The sequence below is a fragment of the Amblyomma maculatum genome, chromosome 10 (genome assembly GCF_055883805.1).
Source record: "Amblyomma maculatum isolate TAMU_Amacu chromosome 10, ASM5588380v1, whole genome shotgun sequence".
NCBI classification, from domain to species: domain Eukaryota; kingdom Metazoa; phylum Arthropoda; class Arachnida; order Ixodida; family Ixodidae; genus Amblyomma; species Amblyomma maculatum.
The window spans coordinates 6,735,241-6,760,546 of NC_139353.1; the positions used below are offsets into that span (position 1 = coordinate 6,735,241).

The window sequence follows — 25,306 nt, forward strand, 5'->3', positions numbered from 1 at the left end:
TCATGCGCATTTAGAGCAGCTCTTATGTTCGGCAGTTGAGCCATGTCGCCGTTGGTGCTGTTGCCGGTGTAACCGAGCGAAAGGAAGTCGAAAGCCATGAGCCATGATAGAGTCGTGCGCCAAAGGGCTCATTCTTTCTCTTCTTCTCAGAAATATTTTTTGGCTTGTGAGAAAAATAGAGTGCTTTGTAACTCAAATAAAAACAAGCATCCTTAAATTCTGTGCCTCAATGTATCACAAAAACGCTTAAACAGTTGGGCTCAAATTTCGCATTAGGAAGTATCGTAAGGATGATGATAACATAAAAGGCATAATTTGGACAAAATGTCTATACTTTTCTAGTGCTTTTAGATATGTTCAAAATGATGTGAAGAAATAGGCAATCTGGAAGGTTGTGTGTGCGGTGAATGGCATCGATCCTTCCATTGATGCCAGAAGGATGCATCCTTTATTGCACCCTAAAGAGATGCACCCTTCAGCCAGTATTGTAAGGACCCCCACTGTGGTACATTGAACCCTCATGACCGTAACAAATCACATCAAAACATCCTGATTGTGCTGCACCTTAACACTCTTCAACTGTGCCTCTCCACTGTGTGCACAAGCACTACTTTGCTGATACTGGTTTTTGACATTATGTGCTTCAGGTTTAATCAATGTTTTACAATGCTGCATCTTTTTGAATGCATGGCCTTGACAAAATAAGCCACACAAACAACCATCCAGCCCCTAGTAAACATGGACAAGCCATGCTCGTTATAAGCTGACTGTCATTCTTGGCTCATGATGAGCCTAGCTCACAATGTGCTTTCTGGTACTTCGATTATGGTTAGGGGTTGGAGTTTTCAGTTTTTATTTGCTCAGAATTCGGCTCACTTTTTTCGGTATTTATTTGAAAGCACAACTTTCGTTGTTTTTTTCTTTTTGGTTATACTATTTTTTGCTGAATAAATATTTTTCTTTTCGGTGAGATAAGTTGCATCAGCGTACAGTCAAAAGTGACATAGAGGTCATTTTGGCTTTTTTTCTTGCCAGTCTATTTTATGCACTTTTATTTAATGTAGAGTTGGTCATATATAAAGCTAAGTTTCTGGAAGAAAATGCTTATTGCCATGATACTATCAGTCCTGACCGGACTGACAGTATCTCTAATAAATAAATAAATAAATAAAAATTAGCATCATATGTAAAACAAATTCACATGTTAGACAAAGGAGTAACTGAAATATTATTTATTACGATCAAATTTTTGCATAAACCAAATGACATTAAAAAACAAGCACGTGAACAGAAACGATAAGCGACACATTATATGATGATGAAGCTTATTGAAAATAGAACGATGTATTTCCAACTTATCGCCTTCACATCTGAATCACATCATCTAGTCGTAATAATTGCACAGGTACTTTTCTAAGTTTCCTTCATTAAGTCGCGCCCAGTGTCTGTTCACGAGTTGGAGCTTTGAAAAAGCTCTCTCAACACTCACGCTAGACACCAGCAGTCTCAGCAGGTGAAGTGCTGCAGGAGCTATGGCAGGCCAGTTATCCAAGTATGAGTGCCAAAATGCAAGTGGTGCCTCTTTCTAGGGAACTACATAGCTTTTATATTCACAGAATTCAGAACTGAGTGCCTGCACTTCTCAATGCCTTTAATAACAAGGGGGAAGATTGCTCTAATTTGAGAAGTCACTTGACATTATGTTTGGGTTCACTATACGAATATTAAACGATAATGTTGTAGTGGAATTACTGTATGTCATGCAGCCAGATGCATTCCTCGACACGCTAACTTCCCTTTTTTCGCAACGGCTTTGCAATAAGACAAAAATATCTCGGTGAGCTCAGCGTACTCTTCTTCCTCTACAAAGTTTACCAGGATGTCAACATCAATGTTGTTGATTTCATTATCGCCAACCCACCTAGTCAAGACACCTCTGATATGTACGAGTAAAGAGTACACTTCTGACAATAGCTTTAGCTTAAGCAATATGGCCAATATTGCATTTGCGTTTTGTTTCACGAATTTTGTTTTAATTAAAAGGTTGCGGGGTGCCTCACTGCTAGTAATGAGACTTCGGAGGTTCCACTTTTCAACCTTTGCATCAGAGCTTCTCAAGAAGGTGAGAATAGGCCGCCAGTAATCCAGGACGTCGCATAGGGACTCATAAAACGAAAACCACCTAGTAGGGCAAACAATGGCTAGAAATTTCCCTTAAATGTTCATTGATTTGCACAAAGCATAAAACTTTCGCCGCATTTTCCTTGAGCTCTTCAGCATTACTATGACATGCATAGTAGCGCAGACCCGGACCACGAAAAGGAAATAACAAGAAGAATACGATTGGGATGGAGCGCATTTGGCAAGCACTCGCAGATTATGACTAGCAGCTTACCGGTATCGCTCAAGAGGAAAGTATACAACAGTTGCATCTTGCCTGTACTCACCTATGGGGCTGAAACGTGGAGGCTAACCAAGAGAGTTCTACTTAAGTTGAGGACAACCCAGAGGGCTATGGAACGAAAAATGGTAGGGGTAACATTAAGAGATAGAAAGCGTGCAGAGTGGGTCAGAGAAATAACTCAAGTTACCGACATTCTAGTAGAAATTAAGAAGAAGAAATGGACATGGGCAGGACATGTAGTGCGAAGAGAGGATAACCGATGGTCGCTGAGGGTAACAAACTGGATTCCAAGGGAAGGAAAGCGTAGCAGGGGGCGGCAGAAAGTTAGGTGGGCGGATGAGATTAAGAAGTTCGCAGGGGTCAAGTGGATGCAGCTAGCACAGAACCGGGTTAAGTGGAGAAATATGGGAGAGGCCTTCGCCCTGCAGTGGGTATAATCAGGCTGATGATGATGATGATGATGATGAAAAAACCTTCTGCGCGCAGTCCTTCAGTGAGGGAATTGTTTAGAAGGTGGCAAGCATCGCTCAAATGAAAGCCTGTAAACTCAAGACCTGACTCGCAGAGATCTTGATAGAGCTTTCTCATATATGATGCCGAGTCTGAAACAAGCCTCAATAACTGGCTGAAGCTTTTGTTAACTTAGATAGTATTTCTTAGAGATGTATGGCCATAGTTAGAGCATTACACTGAGACAGGGCTTTTAAAGCAAGCATGCATGTGGCTCTAGTGCGTGAACTGCGGTCATAAAAGGTGGTGGCTGGACTTCCGTCACTGAGAATTAGCGGTGTGCATGTCAAATACACTACAATACAAATACAAATACAAATACAGTTAAATACACTAAACAGGAAGTTATTTGTCATCAGTACTGCAACTATATGATTCTTTAGGACCATTGCAACACCACAAAAAATCCCCACCTGACATAGACACCATCAATCAAGCTGATCGCAGCAGCGTCAGCAGGCACGTAGGATCCTATGTGTGCCATGATGACAATCAGGGCAACCTGTCGCATGTACGAGCTCTTGCCTCCCATGTTGGGGCCAGTGATGATACAACAACGCCGGGTCGCCTGCGACACAAATATGGTGTTTGAATAATAAAGCAAACTAGCAAAAGACACTCACCTTAAGATACTGATCACAATCTGCCGAGGCTTTTATAAAGGAACACATACAGAAAACTAATTCATTCAAAGAGATATTCATTTCTGAGTAATCTGGACTCGGAAACAGGATATTCTTGCCTGCTACTTGATTCAAACTTGTAACGCTGATATTGAGACTGCTGCAGACTCTGAGGTCACTCCATAGAAGGGGGCGGTTGTGTGGTCTGGCTTTAGAGATTCACGTACCAAAGGAAAACATACTCATATCACAACAGTCTACTTCGACCATTTATTACGCCGTGCCCCCTCAACATAACTCTTGAACAAACAGGTCCTCGTGATGAATGAAAACATCTAGTCCAGCTCCTGACAGCTAGATTAGCAAGCCAGCATGCTCACAGCCTATGCTCTGCTGTGTGAAAACGCAGATCACATACTGCCAGTATAATATCGAGTGTTACCCTCTGCTGTGAGGCAAGCGCAATTCACAGAGTCACATAATGAAGCAGGTTGCTCGGTGAGAATCCCTTACGTTGAGATCAGTGTCGTTGCTGACATACACGAGTTGTGGGGAACCAAGCTCCAGAATCGGGTGCCTTCCCTTGGTGATGCGGATTGTTGCCGGATCCTTCGGCAACATCTGAGGCCTGCAATGTTGCCCACTATTATTTACACACTAAACAGTAAACACATTCATATCTGCACACAGCAGTCAAGGGATTTTGATCACTTGGAGTACAGAGGGGATATACAGACATGGATCAAACGAAACCTGCGGTCACGTAAGCATACTGGTGCATGCCAAATTAGTGTGCACATTCACTGTTACACTAAAGTGGCTAACAATGCTGTTGCAACACGAAAGGAGAGTAAGTGTGTAGTCAATTAAAAATCTTGGACGAAATGTAAAGTAGGCAGAAGATACAAGATTGACAGAGGAAGCACAAAATTACTGAGTGTTTTACTATTATGTCAAGCAAGCCACACTACATGCACACTTACAAGTTAGATTTCTAAGTTCCAATCAAAATGATAAATGAAGAGACATGACGTTTCAGAATAGAGCACTGCAAGGCCTGAATCTAAGGCCCGAGCCCAGCACAGACCTGAGACCCAAAGCCAGAGCCCAGCCCAGGCCTGTGGCTTCAAGCCTGGGCCCTGTAGAAGATACGCATGCGCAGTGCCAGCCAGCCACATTCCCCACCGAACGCTGCCGCAGACGCCGACACGTGCCTGTATCGACCAGCCGCTATAAAAGAGTACAGCTTCCCTCAATAAACACTAATTCTGTTCAGACCTGTCTTGACTGTAACAGGCCCAACCTGGGGCCGTTAAATTATTGCTCTACTGAGTCCGGCCCAGTTCGCAAAGCTCGGGATGAAGCCCGGACACAGCCCGGACTCGCTCTAAAGTAACGCATGAGGTAAACAGCTAGCTGTGAGCTAAAAAGACGCCTGCTGCACAAAAAATGAACTAGTTGACAAGGAAGCCTAAATTGCAGTAGCGTCTGAGGAATGTTTTTTTTGAACCACAAAAGGAAGTTATGAGGTGCGTTTGCCCTGTTGGCTTTTTGAACAGTGATCATACAGACGCAAAGAAATGACATAGATGAACTCGGAAGTTCCAGGAAGCACATGAAAAGAATTTTATGCAATGAACAATGCATTCCTTCAAGATTTTGTCAGTTATATATATTAGGGTTTATGATGTCTGAAGGCTAAAGCATCCGCGCAGCTAGTGGAATGGCATTCTTTAAATAAACACAATTTCACGGATTGAATTATTGTAGCAACAGGACTTGTGTACATCCCAAGTCTACTCAGGTTATGAAGGATGTTGTGGTGAGGGGCTGTGGACCATTTAGACCAGCTGGGGTTCTTTAACGTACGAACACTGACACCACACAGTACATGGCTGTGGTGCTCTCCATCCCAATTGAAATGGAGCTGCCGCAGCCAGGATTAAACCCGGGCATCGCGGCATAGTAGACAAGTGCTTTAACCACTTAATTACCGGGGCAATGTAATAATTAAATAAATGAGACAACAAACCCTACCCTATTTTTATAGTGCACTTCATGGCTTTATTTCACCTTTCTCACTGCTATAAGGCCAAAAGTGTACTTCACTCTACAATAGTGAATCAAAGGCCAGGCATCAAGCCTCTATGTATGGGTGTGAGCCCGACTCGGGTCTGCAACTTTGGGCCCAAACCCGATACGGGCCCGCAACTTCAGGCCTGAGCCCAGCCCAGGCTAGGAAAGACAACTCATGTCCCAGCCTGGGCCCATGCAGTACTCTATTTCAGGACCTCCTTGGTTCCTTCCTCAGGTCTGGCAGCATGCGAATTGCAGCATTTTTAATTTTGTATGGTATTTATTTTGGCTTAAATATGCTGGTTGCCCAACCAGGCAGATCTCTGTCAAATATTTTCTTTTGAATCTCACCTAATCTCTGAACTGTGTTGCCAAGTGCGGCGAGTGCAGCAAACGTGCAGTGCCAGCGGCACTAGTGTCGCGCTGCACCTGAACTAAACCTGAACTAGGTGAACTAGCGCTGCACGCTCTCGGCACCCCCTTGGATCCTGCCAGAACTGGTGCAGAAAGTGCAGCAAACGCAGCAGAAAGAGCTTCACATACCAGCTACAACTCAACGAAGAGGTTAAGATACTAAAGGCATTACAGTTAGCAAATAAAGTCAACCTTTCTTCCAGCAACTGAAAGAAGCACCAAGCAAATCAGTGCCCCTTCTGCCTCCTGCTAAATGCCGTAACTTAGTGCAGGCAGCAGCACTGATAAAGGAGGTTGCTACTGCTTGGGAAGCAGGAGGAGGAGAAAAGGAGGGCAGAAGGCAGGAATGTTAACCAGAAAGACTGCCTGTAAAAGAATTCATGCTGCTACTTCAACTTCTCATAGGTATTCAAGAGAAAGTATTCCTTGCAAGTCACTTTGAAACTACGAATCTGTGCCAAATTATTTTCCAAAAAGATGCAGTTCAGAGGCCCTCTGAAGATTTACTGCCTGAAGGATTCGCAACAAATGTAATAGGGTTCCACCAGCAAGTCTCTTGCTGTTTTGCATTTTGAATTTCCAACAAGAGAAAAATGTTTTCGTTCCAACCTGCAGTATCCGGGCTGGGATGCAGTCTCAGCGAGGGACAGCAGGCAGTCCACCGTGGCTATGCTCTTCACAGCCTGCTGATAGTCAGTGTACCTCTCACTCAGTTTCCTGCAAGCACATCACATGACACCACAGGTCACAACAACCCGTCGGGAAAGGGAAAAAAAAGGAATTGGTTAAAAAAAAAAACCATTACAAAATATGGCTGCAGACTGGCTTCTTATATGACAGTGTAAAACGCCGAAGGACGAAGCTTAGTATGAAGATCGAAACACACTATTCCTTAAAACTGTATTTACTTGGTTATAGGGACCCCCTTTACTTCATGATTGCAATGACCAAAGTTGAGGGGGTGCTTAGATTCGAAAAATCTAAAATGAAAGCCCCCCCCCCCCCTCTCCCCCCCCCCACACACTTTCTTATTGCGGCTAAATCTCAATGAGAAGGGTGCAAGACATAATTTATTTAGCAAACAAATTTAGCAAGCATCTTCGACAAACACCATTACAGACTGTAGGCAGCCCTCTACAAACAACTCATTTCAACTTCCGTCATGTCTCTCAAACAACTGACACCAAACCAAGCAATGGGCGCTCATGACGCCCGTGAAATCTGCCGAGCGCCGCCAATACCAGGCCCGTGTGACAACACGCTGATAGAGTTCTCAAGAATGCTTTCAGCCAGTTTTCAGTGTTTTACGCTGCCATCCGACATGTAGTGTTGGAATACTGCAACACATGAAGCCGGACATCACCCTACGAATGCTGTGCCAACTCGCGACTCTGACAGCTCCGTTTCGACAACAGAGTGAGCAAGCCCGCTTAGGGGCCTTGGATACGCGCATTTCTTTGAAAACAAAGGGAGCTAATTCACATGGCAAATTTTTTTTTAAACAATTTTTTTGCAAGAGTAGGGTGAGGTGCTTAGATTCGCGAAAATATGGTAGCTTGGTTTTAGAGGCATGCAAATATTCGATATTTCGAATACAGAATATGTTTGTTATTCGACTGGTATTCGTGTTAAAAAAATGAATATTCGAAAACTTTCGAATTCACCAATACTTTTCGAACGCACTTCACTGCACTGCACGCTTCACTGCAATGCTTAACTGCATGGACTGTGCAGTAAAGCACCCTCGAAGTGCGATGGTGCCGTTTTGTGAAGGGGGCTTCCGCGACAGTGTGCGCAAACCTAAGAACTTGATGAAATTGAGACAAACTGTCCTTCCCGCCCCGTTTCATCTCAAATGAAGACAAACATCATTTAAATGTTCCTGATAAAATTACTGCGATGCAAACAGTTTTTGGCAGTTTTTCCAAGCCCACCCGATAATTCGAGTTTCAGTTAATTCAGACATTTCGTGGTCCTTCGAAGGCCAAATTACTGAGAGGTTACTGTATTTATGCTGGGGAACAGCCCAATAAAGGCGGGACAAGGACGAAACAAGCGCCTTTATTGCGCTGTTCTCCAGTATGAATGCATACCAACTCGCCCAGATCTCAGCTTTACTGTATTCAGCAGCAATATGACAGCTCCACCAGGTTTCAATCAGGTCCCTCTGATACAAAAAAACGATATACAGAATTTTGTATAAAATTTATATGTACTGGATTCTTCATTATGGTATATGGTTCTGAGCCACATGAATTTCAATATAAACAAGATGAACAATGTTTGCAATTTTTATTTACTTTTTTTCATGGATAATATATCTGATATTCAATTTAACATTCGAAGGCATTTTTTTCCCACATTCGTATTCAATTTGTATTCGAAAATTACAATATTTGCGCACTGCTACTTGGCTTATAAGGTTTAAACTCCCAGAAATGACATAGGCTATACGGAATAGTGCAGTGATGGACTTCGGAAATTTCCATAGCCTGGGAGTTCTTTTACGTGACCAACGTAGCAAAGTACAAGGGTGCTTTGCATTTCATCCTTATCGCAACAAGGCTGCCATGGCCGGTTCTTGGGACAGGAATCAGCAGTCAAGCGCCCTAACCACTGAGTCACTATGCTGGGCTCTTTTTTCCTAATTAGCTTAATTGGCAAATATAGTGACACCAGTCCCTCAAACATAGTTATGTCAAACTATATTACCAAGCACTTACTGCAGACAAAGAATCAACAGTTACATTTTTCAGAAGTTCTGACACGCTTACTCTAGAAAAGAAAACCATGACTTGCGACTCTGCACGAGGACCAGTTCCTTGGCAATGCACAGATCCTTGTAAAGAGACTCAACCGCAGGTGGCCGGAACCGGTTCACTGCTTTTGTCCTGAAACAAGGCATTGGTCATGTATGGACTTGCAGAGTGCAAGCAGCTCCTTACAGCACAACAGTACTTAGCTGTCTTGGAAGTAAAATGCACAGGTTGTTAAAGAGAAACTTACGAACTGATCTTTAACCAGTCTCGAGGCACTGTAGATGTCTTCTGGGCTGGTACTTCAACAAGGTACTGAAAAAGCACCAAATCAACAATGATTCCATATATACATCAAGGCAGCTGGCTGGCTGACTCTGTTTTGCAACAGACTTTGACCAGACACTTTTCTGTTTGAGAACAACACATAAACCCACAGATAGAAAAAAAAAAAAAAAAAATGTCCCATTTACAAGATGAAAATGCACATGGGAATATGCCTCTTGTTTCCAAGAGAGCCACAGAGAATATAAAAAACCAAGTGCAAAGTTAAATAATTCAAACATGGTGTATGGTCATGTGCTACAGTAAAGTTTTCACAGTACTAGAACAACAGATTTGACAAGCGGTAAAAGTTGCAGGTCTTGTGACATGTTGAGAATACCAGGATGCATAAGTAGCTACAACTGTTATGCTCCAAACATGAGTTTAAATACATCATCTTCGAGCTCATGAACCTCAAAATGTTAAGATGTCATAGTTTAAGATTTTCATATCCAAGAACGTAGGAGCAAGCGAAGAATCAATAGGTGAATTTTCTACAAGAAGCAAGCTAAAGCGGAAAGGAATGCATATATAAAATTGCATGATATGCCTTTTTCCTTAGTTCTTTTCAACTTTTGCAAGCAAAATTCAAATGTGGTCTACCGTCACTACTTCTCCACATACTTCACATACGATTTCTCATTTCGTGAAAATAAAACTGTGTGCAAGGTGTGTGTCCAAAGTGAATGCGATAAGAAACATTAAGCATAAAGTAAAACACTCTTGACATCTGCATGACTCCCTCTGACTTGAGGTTCTTAATCTTTCTAGCCCAAGGGAGCCCACATGGCTTCCAAGAAATGCTAAGGAGCCCTGGATATCTCACCTTCCACTCATTATTGCTTAATATGCATGCAGAATACATTTCACATCTAGATACACAAGAACCCAAAAAATTCCCAAGTTCAACTGATAGAGACTGGCCGTATCACGATACATTTAGCCATAAATAAGCTAACAAGTCCCACAATAAAAATAATGTGGAGTAAGGAATCAGTACATCTCTTCTGAGAACTTGAGGGCTCAGAAGAGCCATCTCTTAACAGTTAAGAGAATCCATCTCTTAATGGTTACAAAAGCCAGACCAGTCCGAAATTGAACGCAAGTGCTCCAGACTTGTTTCAAATACATATTGCAGCATCTGAAAAAAAAAGGTGCACATAACGTGTAGCAGCAATTTGGGGCATGAAGTTACCGGCAATCCATTGACTGTCTTGTAGTCAAACTTGGGGGTACACAGTTGGGCAGCAATATCCCTTCGGAGCAGAACAAGCTTTTGCTCAATGTTGAAGACTTCCTCATGACATTTGCTAAGGCTGGGATAGTGGGAGAAGTCCTTGAAGAGTGCAGCCATGTCATCATGCCTGCAAAAATGCAGTCAGTGTCACAACACTGCACAGTTCCCACTGCAGAAACATTCACTTGATTCCCTTCTTGCTTATGAGCCACTAAATGTTTTCTCATGAGAAAGTGATCCAGGAAACAAAATGAAACAAAATCGCAGCAGCAATCTTTTGTGTTATTATGCAACCAAATATAAAGCATTACAATCAGAGGTGTATGCAGAACAGTAGTAAACAACTGGACAAAGAAAAGCACACAACTCAAGCATTGAATGCCTACCAGTGTCATTGGTTAGGTTAGCATAAAATGGTGGCATTGAGCCTAGTGGACATAAAAGAGTCCACAGCACCCAAAATTTTACACCTTTATTCTGTAAACATAGTCTTCCAGAAGGCTAGGCTAGGCTAAGTTAGGCTAGGTTTGGTTTATGGAGTTTAATGCCCCAAAACGACTCAGGCTATGATGGACACCAATGGAGAGTGCCAGATAATTTCGACCACTCAGAGTTCCTTAATGAACAGACATCGCACAGTATACAGAACTCTAGTATTTCTCCCCCACTGAAACATGGCTGCTATGCCCAGGATTGTTATCTTCAAGGTCAATGCTTTTCGCTTTGAAGTGTCTCTAAACCAGTACATTTCAACGGAAAGTGCACCTTCAAGCTACTAGTGAAGGCTAGCAGTTTCAGAACTGAAACACTCAGCTAATTGGGCTCATTATGATTTGAACAGTGCCCTTTGAGAAGTGCAGTAGCACACGGCGGTGACTGCTTTAACCCATCATCCTCAGTAGCAGTCGCAACCCCTACCCCCCACCTCTTTCAAGCTGTTCATCCCGTGGACCACAAACCCCTAGTGGTGCTACTCAGATGGTAATTGTGCCACAGTGGGCAGTGTACCTTGCTGAATTCAAGTCGATGCAATCAAGATAGCTTTCGACGTCTCGTAGGAGCTTTGCCACGTTGGCAAAGCTTGTTTTCAGTGCTGTGCTTGTGACGCCAAGAGACATGTCTGCGCTGAGTGCTTGAAAGATCCTCTGTGCCCTGGACAGTGCAGAGAGTATGTCCACCAGATCGGATGGCTTTACCTGGAAAAACGTTTGCCTTGCACGTGACTACAAATAATTCAAGAGAAGCACAAGTTTCTGGGTGGATTGCCTTCTACACAAAGCCTTTGCAATGAGTGAGGATGGTTTGCATGAGCGCTGCCGATTCTGCAGAAAAGCATCCAACACAAATACCGGCCCTGCTCCAGACTTCCCACTTCACAAATAAATATAAGAACTACTCTTTTCTAAAATGCTGCAACAAATACTGTATAATTTTCCATATGCTGAAACCTTAAGTACAAAAAATTGACAAAAGCGCCAAACAATGTGAAGGCTATACATAGCAAAACAAATAAGGGAGCAGTGAACATGGCACTCACTTCCAGTCTTTGATGAGCAGCCAATGGATATAAATATTTACCATATATGGCTTAGTGATGTAACAGGTGTATCAGCAATCAAAGATCAATATACAAAGTCCTGCACCATGCACCAGCCCAATGCACTTTAGATGAGCAATCGCTTATTACTCATCGGAGAGTTTAGCATGAAGAATTCTGTAACAACATATTCCAGTTTCTGACATGGTAACACATGAAACATATAGTATTAAATACTTTATTCTTCTGTTTTCTCATCCAGTGTACATAATATTCCTACTGAATTTCTGTGAGAGTCTCTCACATTGCAAATCAATGATAAAAATTGAGTTTTATCAGCTACACCATGACGGGTTGCATTAAAGAAAAAAATGTTTGAATTTATGAGTGAATTAATTTATTACGTATACCACCGTGAAATTGCCTGTTTACAAGAAAGAGTTAACTGGAATCAGTTGCAACAGTCCTAAAATGTAACTCCTTCCAAATAAAAAAGTTTAAATTAGATTTAGATGAAAACTCCTATTAAATCTAAATATAGCAATATAACTGGTAATCCAAGTGGCATTAATTAGATTTTCTTGGAACCAGTTGCCAGCAGAACCCATACTTATGAGGTCTGAAGATCTAACTGCTTCCAAATAAATGCTTTGAATTTTAATTGAAACCTAATGGGCTTTCTTCAAATTTCAGAGAAAGACTCTTATTGAAAACCAGAGGGTTTGGCCAGCATTTAAAATTCGCTGACATGCTACTCTGCGTAGGAAAAAGAATAGGGGGACGAGAGATGGAAAGAGAGCTGTGTGGATTAAAGAATTAAAGTGGGGAGGCAAAAATGTCTCAATTAAATACACGCTAGGATGGATGGCCGAGTAAAGTTGCGACGCGAAATTATGAAATGCATATTCCAACATGTGGGCTGACAAAGTTCACAGCGTAAAAAATGCCTGAGGTTACATGCAAGGTGAAATTGGACATTGTTGAGATGTCCAATGTCATTTGTCATTTAAATATGCGAACAAAAAGTTCAGTGCATGTCTCTGTTGCCTAGGGCAGGCTAAGAGACATAGAACACTGTCCATTGTTAAAGGCACTGGGGAGAGCTTCTTCATGCAATGTTCATAATATACATATGCTCGTCAGCACATGCAGGGCACTCAAGCAGGATACGTTCTAGTTTTAATTGAGCCACAGTTGTCACAATGCAGACTGTTCATTTGACTGAAATGGAATATATATAGCAAGCTGTTTGTAAATGCAGAATTCAGGCAAAGACGGTGATAAAAGCTTTCTAGATGGTGGAGAAGTCAAAAATTTTATTAAAGGGCTTTACCCAGGTGGACACGCATGTGTTGTGTGTTCACCTGGGTAAGGCCCTTTAATAAACTTTTTGCATCTCTATTGTGAACGGTGCTGGAAGCTTTTGAATGAATTCACTGCTAGTGATAGCAATTCTCCTGCAGCAATCACTGAAAACTAAGACATGCATTTTTCTTTCCAAAAAAGAAATGAGCGTCATAAGTACAGCTCAAAATCAAAAGAGAAGAAGGGGGGGGGGGGGGGGGGTTATTTCTCAAAATGCGAGGTTTATCTTTTTAATACAATTTTATTAATATCTGTTAGCGTTATAGCAAAAGTAAAGTTTTAAACACTACAGATTCATTTTTCTGGTCTGCCTGGCTAGACAACTTCATTTACAAATACGTTAACACTTGCCCTCTAAACACACCTGTTCTAGTTCATATCTGAAAAACTAGTTAGGTGAACTGTTGATTGGCTGTGGATGAATGCTTCAGTTTCGATTTGATTGAGGGATCACAGTTTTACAATATATCTGGTGCATAGCTTTCAGTATCATTTTGTTGAAGTGCTGTATAAAGCCATTTAGAGTGCTTTTCTTCCCTTTCCTGCTTACTTGCAGCATAGTGCCAAAAGTCCGCCATCTTCAGCAGGATGTTGTCCATGTGCTTCTGCACCATATTACAGGTATACTACATAGTTTGACATACTGAAATTACCGCACACAGTTAATAGGTGCACAGGTGTACCAAAGCTCTCTGAGACTGATGCCAGGTTTATTAAAAAACGAGGCCTTCAACACTGTCACATTATCAACTCTTATTTTCTCGCTCAGAGAAAAAAATCCTGAATTATTAAAAAAAACAACTCATTTTTTCTTTTTTTTTCTGTGAGAGTCGGGACTGTATGGAACGTGATCTGATGTCTGGGATATTGCAGCCTCTGCCTCAGCCCTCCACTAAGGCGTCACCTTGTCAGATCCAACCCCGCGTCCACCAGGGATCTTGCACCAGACCTTACTCGGTTCCTGCTTTGGCTTGAATATCATCAGCCTGACTATCTCCACTGCAGGGCAAAGGCCTCTCCCCTATTCCTCCAATTAGCCCGCTCCTGTGCTAGCTGCATCCGCTTGACTCCTGCGAACTTAACCTCATCCACCCACCTAACTTTCTGCTGCCCCCTACTACGCTTTCCTTCCCTTGGAATCCAGCTTGTTATCCTAAGTGACCATCGGTTATTCTCTCTTCGTACTTCATGCCCTGCCCATGCCCATTTCTTCTTGATTTCCACTCATTAACTCGAGTTATTCCTCTGACCCACTCTGTGCACTTCCCATCTTTTAATGTTACACCTACCATTTTTTTTTTTTCCATAGCTCTCTGCGTTGTCCTCAACTTAAGTAGAACCCTTTTCGTTAGCCTCCACGTTTCAGCCCCATAGGTGAGTACAGGTAAGATGCAACTGTTGCATACTTCCCTCCTAAGTGATACCGGTAAGCTGCTAGTCATAATCTGAGAGTGCTTGCCAAATGCGATCCATCCCAATCTCATTCTCCTTGTTATTTCCCTTCCATTGTTTGAATCTGTCTTGAATGACAAGGACTTATCAGTGGGCTGCCCTGAGTTGATGAGATGCCAACCTGGGCATCCTGTTGGCTGAGCAATAGCACACACTCAACCTCAATGGCTTCATGGCGATAGCTTTACTTCTCCGCCAAGAAGATGGTTGGGGAATGCTGACTTCAAGCAGCATATAAACCAACTCCAATCTGAGATGTAAGCAAGATGCAGTGCAGTTACCTTTATAAAAAATAACCAAGTACGTTCTTTGTCAAAAATGTACAGCCCAATGGGTTTATTTCTAAGCTCTGTAACGGAGCTCCTAGAAGCACTCCTGGAATACGTAAGATAAAGCACAATGATGAGATTTCTCATCACCTGCAAACTTGTGAATGCCAGAATTGTGAAATAAAACTAGTTAAAGCACACCTGTACAGAAACAAATGCACAGAAACAAATAATAAGCCTTTGTCCTCAATTGCAAATACAGCATTTATTGCCCTATGCACGAAGGGCATGTTATCCTAACTGCATTGATCAATTTTTATTTTTGAATTGGCTACTATTTGTGTGTTTTTTAGTGTTGCAGCACTACTACCTGCATTCTCGAAAAAAATCGGATGTCTGAAGCCGATTTGACCTTTTACCTTTCCAGGTGTCCACAGAAATAAATGTGACTGATACGGCACCTTTCCTTTCCTGTAAACTAACGATGCGTTCAATGGAACGCTGGTTGTGTTTGACAAGGGGCGCGCGATGTACCATGTGCAGCAGCAATGCTCGGCTTTCATACAAAGTGTGTTTCCTATCCAACGCCATTGCTAATAAGAGCATTACTTTAAGTACTTTAAGAAGATCGTATACCTGCGAAGCACTTGCAATGTGTGGTCTGGAAGCATGGCCGCCTAATTAACATAGCAAAATAATGTTAGCTGGCTAGCTGTGCTGCCCTCTGTTATCTCGCACCTTCTGTAGTGTTGCTGTTATCAGAGCCATGAGCAGAGACAAGATGCACTCTGCCTTATGAGGTACACAACATGTGGCACCAATATCTGACTATCTATGTCTATTGAAAATGAAGGCCTGGTGTTTATAGGCCGCAAAGCAATGAGTGGGTGCAGCTTTTAGCCAGTTGGGGAAAATGCGCAGCTCATAATGAATGCCCGATGCAGAAATTTGACGTTAGATCTCTCCACCAACTGAGTGCAACGGAGCACAGCCCTCCTTTACCCACCACCACCACCACCATTCACACCAGCACAGTAGCTTCACCCAAGCACCCTGCTCTTGTAAGGCAGCTTGTTATGGAAGCAATTTTTAGTGGGTGCGCTTTATTGCATTGAAGCCTTTTATTTTATTTTCTTTTGTAAGGAGTGCTCATGCATTCCCCATGAGTGTTGTTAGGTGAGCCTAGTAGTGGTTCGCAGTGCCGAAAAAGTTTACCTCAGCCAAAGCGTGCATGAAATAGTCCGTTATACACATTTCTCCTTTTTTTTTACATTGAGTACTACGGGAGACCTAGAATCCGAGAATTCAACTTTATCATGTTCGTCCCAACAGGAGTCTACTGCAATCTCTCTAAACATCTGCTTCCATCTCAAACCCTAAATAACGTTCAAGTTCCCAAAATTTAAATGCAACAGCAAAAATAAAAAAATGCCAAAGAAACTTTCGCAGAACTAGGGCAGAACTAAATAATCCAAAACAGGTAATACTACTACCTGACAACCTTTCCTCAAATGAGGCACAACTAGGAAAAAAATATTGTGCATATAAGCCCATTTTCCAAAAGTAAGGAAAGCGATGAAAAAGTTGGCACAGGTCATAACCTCATTAGGTGGACACTATATGGGACTATATGGGTGGGACTATATGTATATATCAAACTTCTATCTCCATGTGCAAACATCACCATGGCCTTCATCTGTTGTGGTTCAACAAAATTCATCGTACACCCTGTACACTGGTAACATGGTAAACTCTATGGCATGATTATTATGTCAGTAGATACCTGTTATGCTATCAGAAGGAGATGGGCCTTTCATAGCACAAATGGGACAACAGAGTGCACAAAAGCCAAGTAAGCCAAGCAAAAAAAAAAAAAATCATTGTCATCTGCCTTGGCTTGCCCAGCTGTACTACAAAAGACCCTGCTAACAATTTGAACATGTCGCTAGGTTACAACCTACTGGAACATTTTCATGCTTGCCTTTTTGTGAAGGACTGCACACAGGCCACGTTGAACATCAGGCATTCTCGATAGAAACTTGCGCAGCTCGAGAAAGCTCTTGGCACCCATGGAAAGTATGTCTGAAACTGCATCCTGGCGCTCCTTGATCAACCTGCACAAGACAAATGTCATGTGCTTTTCTGCAGAGCAGCATTTGCGAGAATTTTACACTAAAACCAAATTAGAGCAACCTGGAAGCATATACTAAATATGCCTATAAAGAAGAGACATACCCAAAGGGGCACAGCTTAAAACACGGATGCATTTATTTTTTCCAAAACAGCAAATGCCGAGACTGGAATTTCTAGACACATTAGCTGCACAGAAGCTCCCATCCCAGCAACAAGGACTATTCAATAATGTTGCGATATGCTTGCGATGATAAAGAATGTTGCTTCACAAACATCCTTCAACAAGGACTTCTTTAATGTGTCTTGACTGCAGTGTGTCCTAATGTGCTTTGTTGGCTGCAGTCAAAATTTTATTTTCAGAATCTGTGTATCTTTCTCTCTTTTGTTACTTTTTGCAAACTTTGTCAGTGTTCCTCCTCCACCAACCTCCCTTACTTGGTCCCTCTACTAGACCATCAATGCGAGAGAGAATTCCCCCAAGGAGGGGGGATTGTTGACGCACTAGCATGGCGCAGATGACTTGCCATGATCATCAAAACTGTGTGACCTCTAAAAGAAACCAACCAATAGGTTTTTCTCAAGCACTGCAGTGCTACCAGGGCGCACCGACGGGCCTATGGGAAATGCATGTACGCACTAGCACCTAGTAGCCGGTAGGCATCCTCTTTGCAAGCTGTTAAGCAGAGTCCATTTAAGCATGTGCTCATCAATGAGCCAAGAACAAACTTATTTTTAGTCAAAAGTGTTTAGATTGTTTTTCACGAAGGCTCCACCCACTGTCATCTCTGGCAGGACAATGCAAGTCTGTGCAATCACCAAGCTTTCCACAACAGCGTCAGCTGTGGGCACATGCCGGGTGATGATCTGAAAAGCTCCCTGAGCACCCTGGTCGTTGTTTAGGGCTACCCTGTTTCGTTTCACTGTAGCAACGAATGGCACTTCAGAACTTCATGTTCGCACTAGAAAAGACAAGAAAGTCTGCTGATCAGGTGAGTAAGAGTAAGTATAGTGAGTGACCAAGAAAAAAGCCTCTGCTTGTGCCACTTTTGTATATAACAAGCTGCTTATCAGAAGGCAGAACTGGCTGCCATAATCGAACCCCAACAAAGCATGCCTACAGAAGTGTTAAGTTTTCCACAGTGGTGCAGTCAAATGACGCATTGGGCAATGAAATGTAGGGTATACTGCTGGGCTAGTTGGTGGTGGTTATCAAACATTATGGTGTCGCAGCACTGGCAGACAAGAACAAGGGACTAAGGACACACACAACTGCGCTGAACTTGCAACTTTATTTTGGATGCTTTTGCTCTGCGTGTGTCCCTAGTCCTTTGTCCTTGTCTGCCAGCACTGCGACACCATAATGTTCGATGAAATGTGTTGTTTCCGAACCTTGTTGTCCCAGTTGTTACTGGCATAACTTGCTTCACATCGGAGCCACAATGGACAGCGCTTCAAGACTGGTCAACACTGTCATAATTGTACAACGTCTGTCACTGCTTTACTGTTAGGTAAAAAAACTAGAGGCATGGTCGACTAATGCAATGCCATGAGCAGCAGTGCTAGCAGACACCGGGTGAGCAGCATTGGGAAGCAGCAGCAGCAATTGTGAGAAGAAATTTGCCTGCACCGCAGTTAGCACTTCTACATGCAACTCGGTATCAGTTATGATCCTCAACGAGTATTCACACTGCTTTATCCCATGGCTTGCCATTTTCTCTAATAGCAAATTTACAGCATGTTTTGGGCGCTGGCAGCTGGGATCCAGGCTTCTTCTGTTTGGTAGCTCGGTCACAAACTCTACTTCATTCATATTTATTAGATGCAGCATGCATAGGTACAATTATGTTTGGATAGCTGGGTCGCAAGAATTTTTTGGGCCTGAAGCAGTGCAGAAGGCTTGCCACTTGCTTCATGGGCTAGTAACATACACTTTTCACAAGGTGCACTGTGAGAACACAAGGTGTTCTGCGATAGCCTGAAAAAAACTTACAGCCGTTTCTTCATCAATATATGCCGACTTATAACACAGAGGAGGGCATAGACTCCCTCCTGCATTCAGAGGTGTATTATTTGAATCAGATGTACATGATAATGTAACCAAGTGAACAAGCAGGATAATCTACTACGCTTGAAAGGTGTTGCAGGACCCTTTCAAGATAAACATACCCACCTGTTCCCACTTTACAGGAATTTAATATAGATTGTAGGTATGGAAGCTACCTTTTATAGACTAAAAGTTGTGTACATGCAAATAGCAGCCACTGGTTGAGTTAAGGCTTAAAAAATTCTGAAGCCACTTTTTTCAGCACACCCAGCTTCCCAACATTTGCTACCACACTGTAGAGATAGCAAGATATCAGTGCTACATGCAATGTCTGTGGTATACATGGTATGCCTGCTTGTAGAGTGGTTAACAGCTGTGCTGCAGATTAAGCGAGATAAGAGACAGATGCACGGCTACACTGCTGGGCACTTCCATGCTCAGAGCTGGATGGAAAGCAAAAATCAGGGGCGGGCAGGGGGCACAAATACAGAAGCCACTGTGGGATGTAGTGGGGAAAATGAGACAATGAAGAAAGACATGCTCTCAATCTTAGCTCATGTCATGCACAGAGCAATAAATGCTCTATTTGCCATTAGTATTACTCTTCTGAAAGGTAATTATACTTATTTATTTTGTGCAACATCTATTTTAACATACCTAGCATGCTCAAAATATTTTTATTAGGGACCCATCTGTCAAGATGAACTCCCGATAAGACAGACAAATTTTCTGGTCCCTTCAAGTTCTCTTTTAAAGGTAGCTACTCTATTTACTGCCGCACACCTATGATTCCTCAATTTATTACACACCGCATACATTAAAAGAACCACAAAGCAAAACATTGACAAAAATTTGAAGAAAAGAAATGTCCATAAACATTTACGAGTGCTATAGGAAAATGCAATTTGTAAACCCCACCCCTTGTGTAACACCTCCATGCAGAGTCTTTAAAGAAAATAAACTGAAGTGAAAATGACAGCAGACTAACTGTGTCCACATTTTCCTACACAGGCACAAAAAAGCATTCTGTGTTGTATCAGGAACCAACCACATTAAACTAGGAGTGCACGAATATTGAAATTTTCTAATACAAATTAAGTATAAATATTAAAAAAAAAAAACCTTTGAATACCAAATATCTGATCAGTGAAAGGAAAATTAAGAATGCCAAACATTTTTCATATTTTTTATTTTTGCAAATGAAATATTTGCAAATTTGCACATAAAATTAAACTAGAATTGCACAGAAGCATATACCCTATTATACAGTAAAAAAAAAAAACTGCCGAAAACCGCTTGCATCACTGCAATTTTATCTGAACACCTGCACAATAGCTGTCTGCATTTGAGGTGAAATTCAAGTGAGACTGATGTTTTTCCCTGTTTCTATCAGGCGCATCAGTTTGCGCACACTGCCAGGAAGGCCCTCTTCACAACAGGGAAGGTACGTCCCTCTTCCAAAATGCCCCCTTTGCATTTTGAGGATGCTCACTGCGGCAAAGCGCACAGTACAGTGAAACTGGAATACCAGTTTTTTGAATATGAATCGAATAACAAATATATTAAATTTGTATTCAAAATTTAGAATACTGGAATACCCAAGCTTTAAATCTGTTTTCAATGCCCTACTTATTAGGGCAACAGTGTGATGAGAAACTGATGAAAAGGAGGAACCACGGGGCAAGCGTTGACAGCACTCAGGAAAGCACGAAAACACGGGACATCACTCACTCTGTGCTTCCTTCTTTTGATCACATCTGTCATGCTGTTGCCTTAATTTGTTGTATAACACGCTCACCCATCTAGGCACAGTGATAGTACTTTCTTATTTACAGTGCAACAAACCAATGCTTCTAGATAAAAATTAAAGATAACAGCTTTGCAGATGTGCTGTGCAACTCACTGCAGGTCAGCTAGTGGCTGTCCTATCCATGAAAAAAGCATGCGGCGGCCAAAAGCTGTAAGTGTGCGGTCCAGGACACCAAAGAGGCTGCCCTTTGTGGTTCCATCGGTTGAATTCCGGAACACATCCAACCTCCGCAATGTGGCTGCCGTGAATTCCATCTTGCGACAGCCACTGGACATTGCTGTAAAATTGCTAACAAAAAGAAGGAAGCAACAGAAGCAGGTCACAAAAGAAGAACTTCGATGCATATAGCTTGCTGAGGCTAAAATTCAGTTATAGGTTATGCTAGCAGTTCTGTAAAAAATGCACGATACAGTGCAATCTTGTTTTTTTAAAACTTGATGAATTTCAACTTCTAGTTCATGCAAGCTGCTGCTTGTGTCCAGTTAGCATAAATGCGTATGAAAAACATCTTTTAGTTCAATTCTACGGTCCCCTTCAAATTCAGATGGCCAAGAACTGACTGTATGCCTCATGCTTGTGCAAATCAAAATCAATTGTACCTATCCATCACCTATCTGCTCATTACAAATTATAATTGCCATACTATGGCTAAATACTAGGCTATAAATTGTGCAGAGAGGCCCTAAAAAACCTGCCTCATAAGTATCATTTTGTTCTATCCATGGCAAATTACACTGCATTACATTTCAAAAGAAATTATTATATGCATGTTACACTGTTGCAAACGGGTTTGGTTTAAATATGCTTAGCTATAAATAACTAAGATACTCCAAGAAGAGGTATTTAAGGCGAAAGCCTTTAATGCCTCATTGTTGTTGACAGAAGGTTCTCGACTGAAGGCTGTTAGCAGAGGTGTCACGGTTTCGAGAGCGAGAGTTAAAAATATCCACCGGGAATCGAATTTTCATCCCTTGGATCCCCAGCCCAGCGCTTTACCAACTGCGTCATGCCCCGGATCGTGAAACGCTCTTCATAATTCCTGTTGTCTACTGTGAGGATGATAGCGGGATTCCGCGGGTGACAGATACTGCACCTTTCCTTTCCTGTAAACGAATTATAGAACACCGGTGAACTTTGATGCCTTCCATAAAATGCTGGTTGTGTTCGAGAAGAGGCGTGGGATGTACCGTCACGACAGGTCACGTCATCAGACGATTCATACATATATGAAGCTGACCCCGCTGGGAGTCCGATCCAAGTGCCCGTGCGGCGCCTTTAATTTGATGCTTCCTTGAACGCTGCACCGCACAGCAAACAGAAGCTGACCCAGATGTCTAGGAGGCGTTAGTACAGTAGGCATCAGTGGCGTTTGAAATTGATTTACAGGATAGAAAAGGTGCAGTATCTGTCACAATTCTTCATGGACACATGTACCACACCATAAGGTGGGAGTGAAAGAAGAGAGAGCAATAGAGGTGGCGTAGTGGAGGGCTATGATTCACCACGCTATAATGGCTTTCGCGTCATCGCACTTTAGTGGTCCAAAGTGCCATCTAGAATTTTTTATAGCAATGAGGAGGCATGTCAAATGCCTTACAGTGGGCTTTATAAACACATCACGAAATGAATAACTGCAAAGTAACATATAAACCCAGAAAGTTGACTTAAAATATAATGATTCCTAAGAAATGCTATAGATAAGCAGAAACTGACCTGTATTGATAGGATACTACGTTACGATCACAAAGATCCACTCTCATCAAAAGTGGAGCTGTTACAAGCAAAAAAAAAAGATACAAAGTGAAATACCTGTGCCACCACCACTGGACAATTTCGTGAGTAGAATATGCACCTCAACAACAAGTGCTGGCCTCATACCGAGAAGCTATGCCACGCCACTGCTCACTTCCAACACAATGGCAACTTGTCTTTTTAAGTAAGGAAGTCTTGAGTTTGAACAAACTGGGTGGGAAGATGTTCCTGTCTCCAATAAATATCTTTTTTTGCAGGACAAATCTCAACGTCGCCAGAAGGAGCTAGAAAATCAGTTTCTACTGAGAGCAGTAATTCGATGGAGTTGTCCGCAGTGCCTCTTCAATAACCACAGACAACATGAGCACCTTAATTAAGTGCCTTACAACCAAACCTCTACCCAGTACTCACCTCATCTCTCTAAGAATTTCCTCAAGCTTGAATGCTTTCAAGTATTCAAGCAATGAACCCAAGCAGCAAACTATGACGGGGGGCAAGGCTGCCAGCTGGGCAAAGCTGTATGAATTTTTCCCACTGTCGGAGTAGAAAGCAGTCAAAGCATCCAAGCTAGGTGACAGCTGGAAGCGGTCCGGAGGAAGTTGTTCCAAACGTACCCCTTCACGACTGAAACAAGATATGGAAAAGTTCCCCGTACACTTTAGCCAGACTGGAGAGTGGAAGAGCAAAGAAAAACAGAGGTAATTGTACACTACTTTGCCCTCAAACCTGACCTCAATGTACGCATTGTGCCTTTGAAGAGTAAGGCCACTGATATGGGCTACTGCACTGCTCTAGCGCAAGACCACAGTACTATTCTTTCATCATATGTGAAATTAGTGCAAAAAGTGGTCCCATTTAGTGCTTCTGATAAAGTCATGCGCTTTGCAGTCACGCGTTCGCGCCTGGAATGGGCTGGAAGCCCTTTTGCTCTCTGTGCGCATCATGTATCTCGCCTGCCGCTCAGCCTCAGTCTATTTCGAAAAGCCCTGACATTGAGATAAACGTGAGCCAACCACCTTAATAAGACATGCCGCACATGTCACAAGACCAAACACACTCGGAACATTTCACGTTTTACACCATTAGTCGAAATTGCTACAGTATGTTGCACCATTCAGCCAAGAAATAAACAAGGGAGTAAATAAACTGCAAAACCTGCAGCTCAGTTTAACAGGAAACAGAATAACAGCAAGATGACAATAGCACTTCTATGAACAGCTGCAACTTTTTTGCATGAAATGCAGGTAAGCTTAGAAGAAACACTAGATTGCTATAACAAACATTACAACGTTCTAGTGTTCTGACTTATAGATAGCCAAATTTAAAGCTTAATTTTAGGATAGGGAAAGGCCTGTTGAAGGCTGCCTACATGCATAAGTGGGCACAGAATGGAGTACACAGTTAATGGAATGCACAGTTAAGTTTGACTTTCAGGACCTATTGGTGTAGCAACACTGTGACAAATGAAATAGGTTTCAGAAACATGCCTCATCCAGCATATACACACATGATCAGTACACAGGAAATAACATTTGGCTGCTCACAGCACTACAGCCAATGTAAAGGCACTGCATGAAATGGAAGGATATCACTGCCGTGTTTCTTCGGTTGTGACATGTTACTCAGATCCTGAACCCCAAAAGTTGAGACCAAAAATTGCAAGGACGTTACATGATGCCAAATTATCCAAGGTGCATTATTGAAGAGTGCACTCTGACTCAGGACCACAGATGCCATGTGACATATTTATACTCGAAAATTGAGGCCCATAAATTTGGTGTTCAGCTTCTTCAAAAGAAATAGCCGCTCCATTCTGTAGAAAAAATTTTAAGTGCTGCTAATGTCTTCACTTCTAGAAATAAATTATGGCACAACCCAAAAATATTCCAATATGTAGTTTAGCATTCCAGCTCTGATCCAGTACGCACCTCATGCTAGCAAAGCTGTTGACCGTCTTCAAGAGCATGGGGTCACACTTCTCGGACACAATGATCTCAACTGGCTGGAGGCTCTCAAGCCTTTGCTCCAGCTCGCAAGATGATGTGCTCTCTTCAAATGTGTCATAAAGAACTTCCCCTGTTGTGGGCTGGGCTGCCTGCAAGTGTTTTCATCCTTGGTGCATCTCAAATATACAAGAAAACTAGAACTTTTTCCTGCCACACAAAATAAAGGCAAGTGAAAGCTAATGCCATGAATTAGCAAAGATTTTGGAAGCACATATCACACTTAGCAACATAGCAACAGCGTGCATTCTGATGTCCCAAATATGAGACTGTCTCCAGCTCATGTACCCCCTATTAATAGTAGCAAAATTTCTAGTATGAATGACTTAGCTAGGCCCTGAAACCTAGGCCCATGCTACTAGTGTACTAAGCATTACTTATTCTAGTACACCATTGCACTACCCAAAAATACAAGCCCATGGTCACACGCATAGCATTCTCAAGCGACTTAAACACAAAAAAAAAGAAAAGAAAGCTATTAATAAAAGGGCTAGCTCATAACCCAGAAAATATTAACCTTCTGTCGAACAAAACAGTAAACAGCTCTGTCCCATTCATATAAAATGCCCTTTCAGAATGCCATGTCCTTGGCCTTTT

The 25,306-nt window shown here is 42.2% G+C and overlaps 1 protein-coding gene across 1 annotated transcript in view; it reads right to left on the reverse strand.

Moving 5' to 3' along the window:
- LOC146175480 (DNA mismatch repair protein Msh3-like) overlaps positions 1-25,306 on the reverse strand; it is a 31,515-nt gene that overhangs the window by 2,183 nt on the left and 4,026 nt on the right. Inside the window, exons 5-15 of the mRNA XM_084581864.1 lie at positions 24,635-24,801; positions 23,118-23,330; positions 21,048-21,242; positions 16,949-17,081; positions 11,353-11,540; positions 10,303-10,471; positions 9,034-9,098; positions 8,802-8,918; positions 6,637-6,744; positions 4,051-4,165; positions 3,328-3,482 (exon numbers count right to left, since the gene is read on the reverse strand). Of these exons, the coding sequence (XP_084437990.1) occupies positions 3,328-3,482; positions 4,051-4,165; positions 6,637-6,744; positions 8,802-8,918; positions 9,034-9,098; positions 10,303-10,471; positions 11,353-11,540; positions 16,949-17,081; positions 21,048-21,242; positions 23,118-23,330; positions 24,635-24,801 (1,625 nt within the window). The remainder of the gene's footprint in view (positions 1-3,327; positions 3,483-4,050; positions 4,166-6,636; positions 6,745-8,801; positions 8,919-9,033; positions 9,099-10,302; positions 10,472-11,352; positions 11,541-16,948; positions 17,082-21,047; positions 21,243-23,117; positions 23,331-24,634; positions 24,802-25,306) is intronic.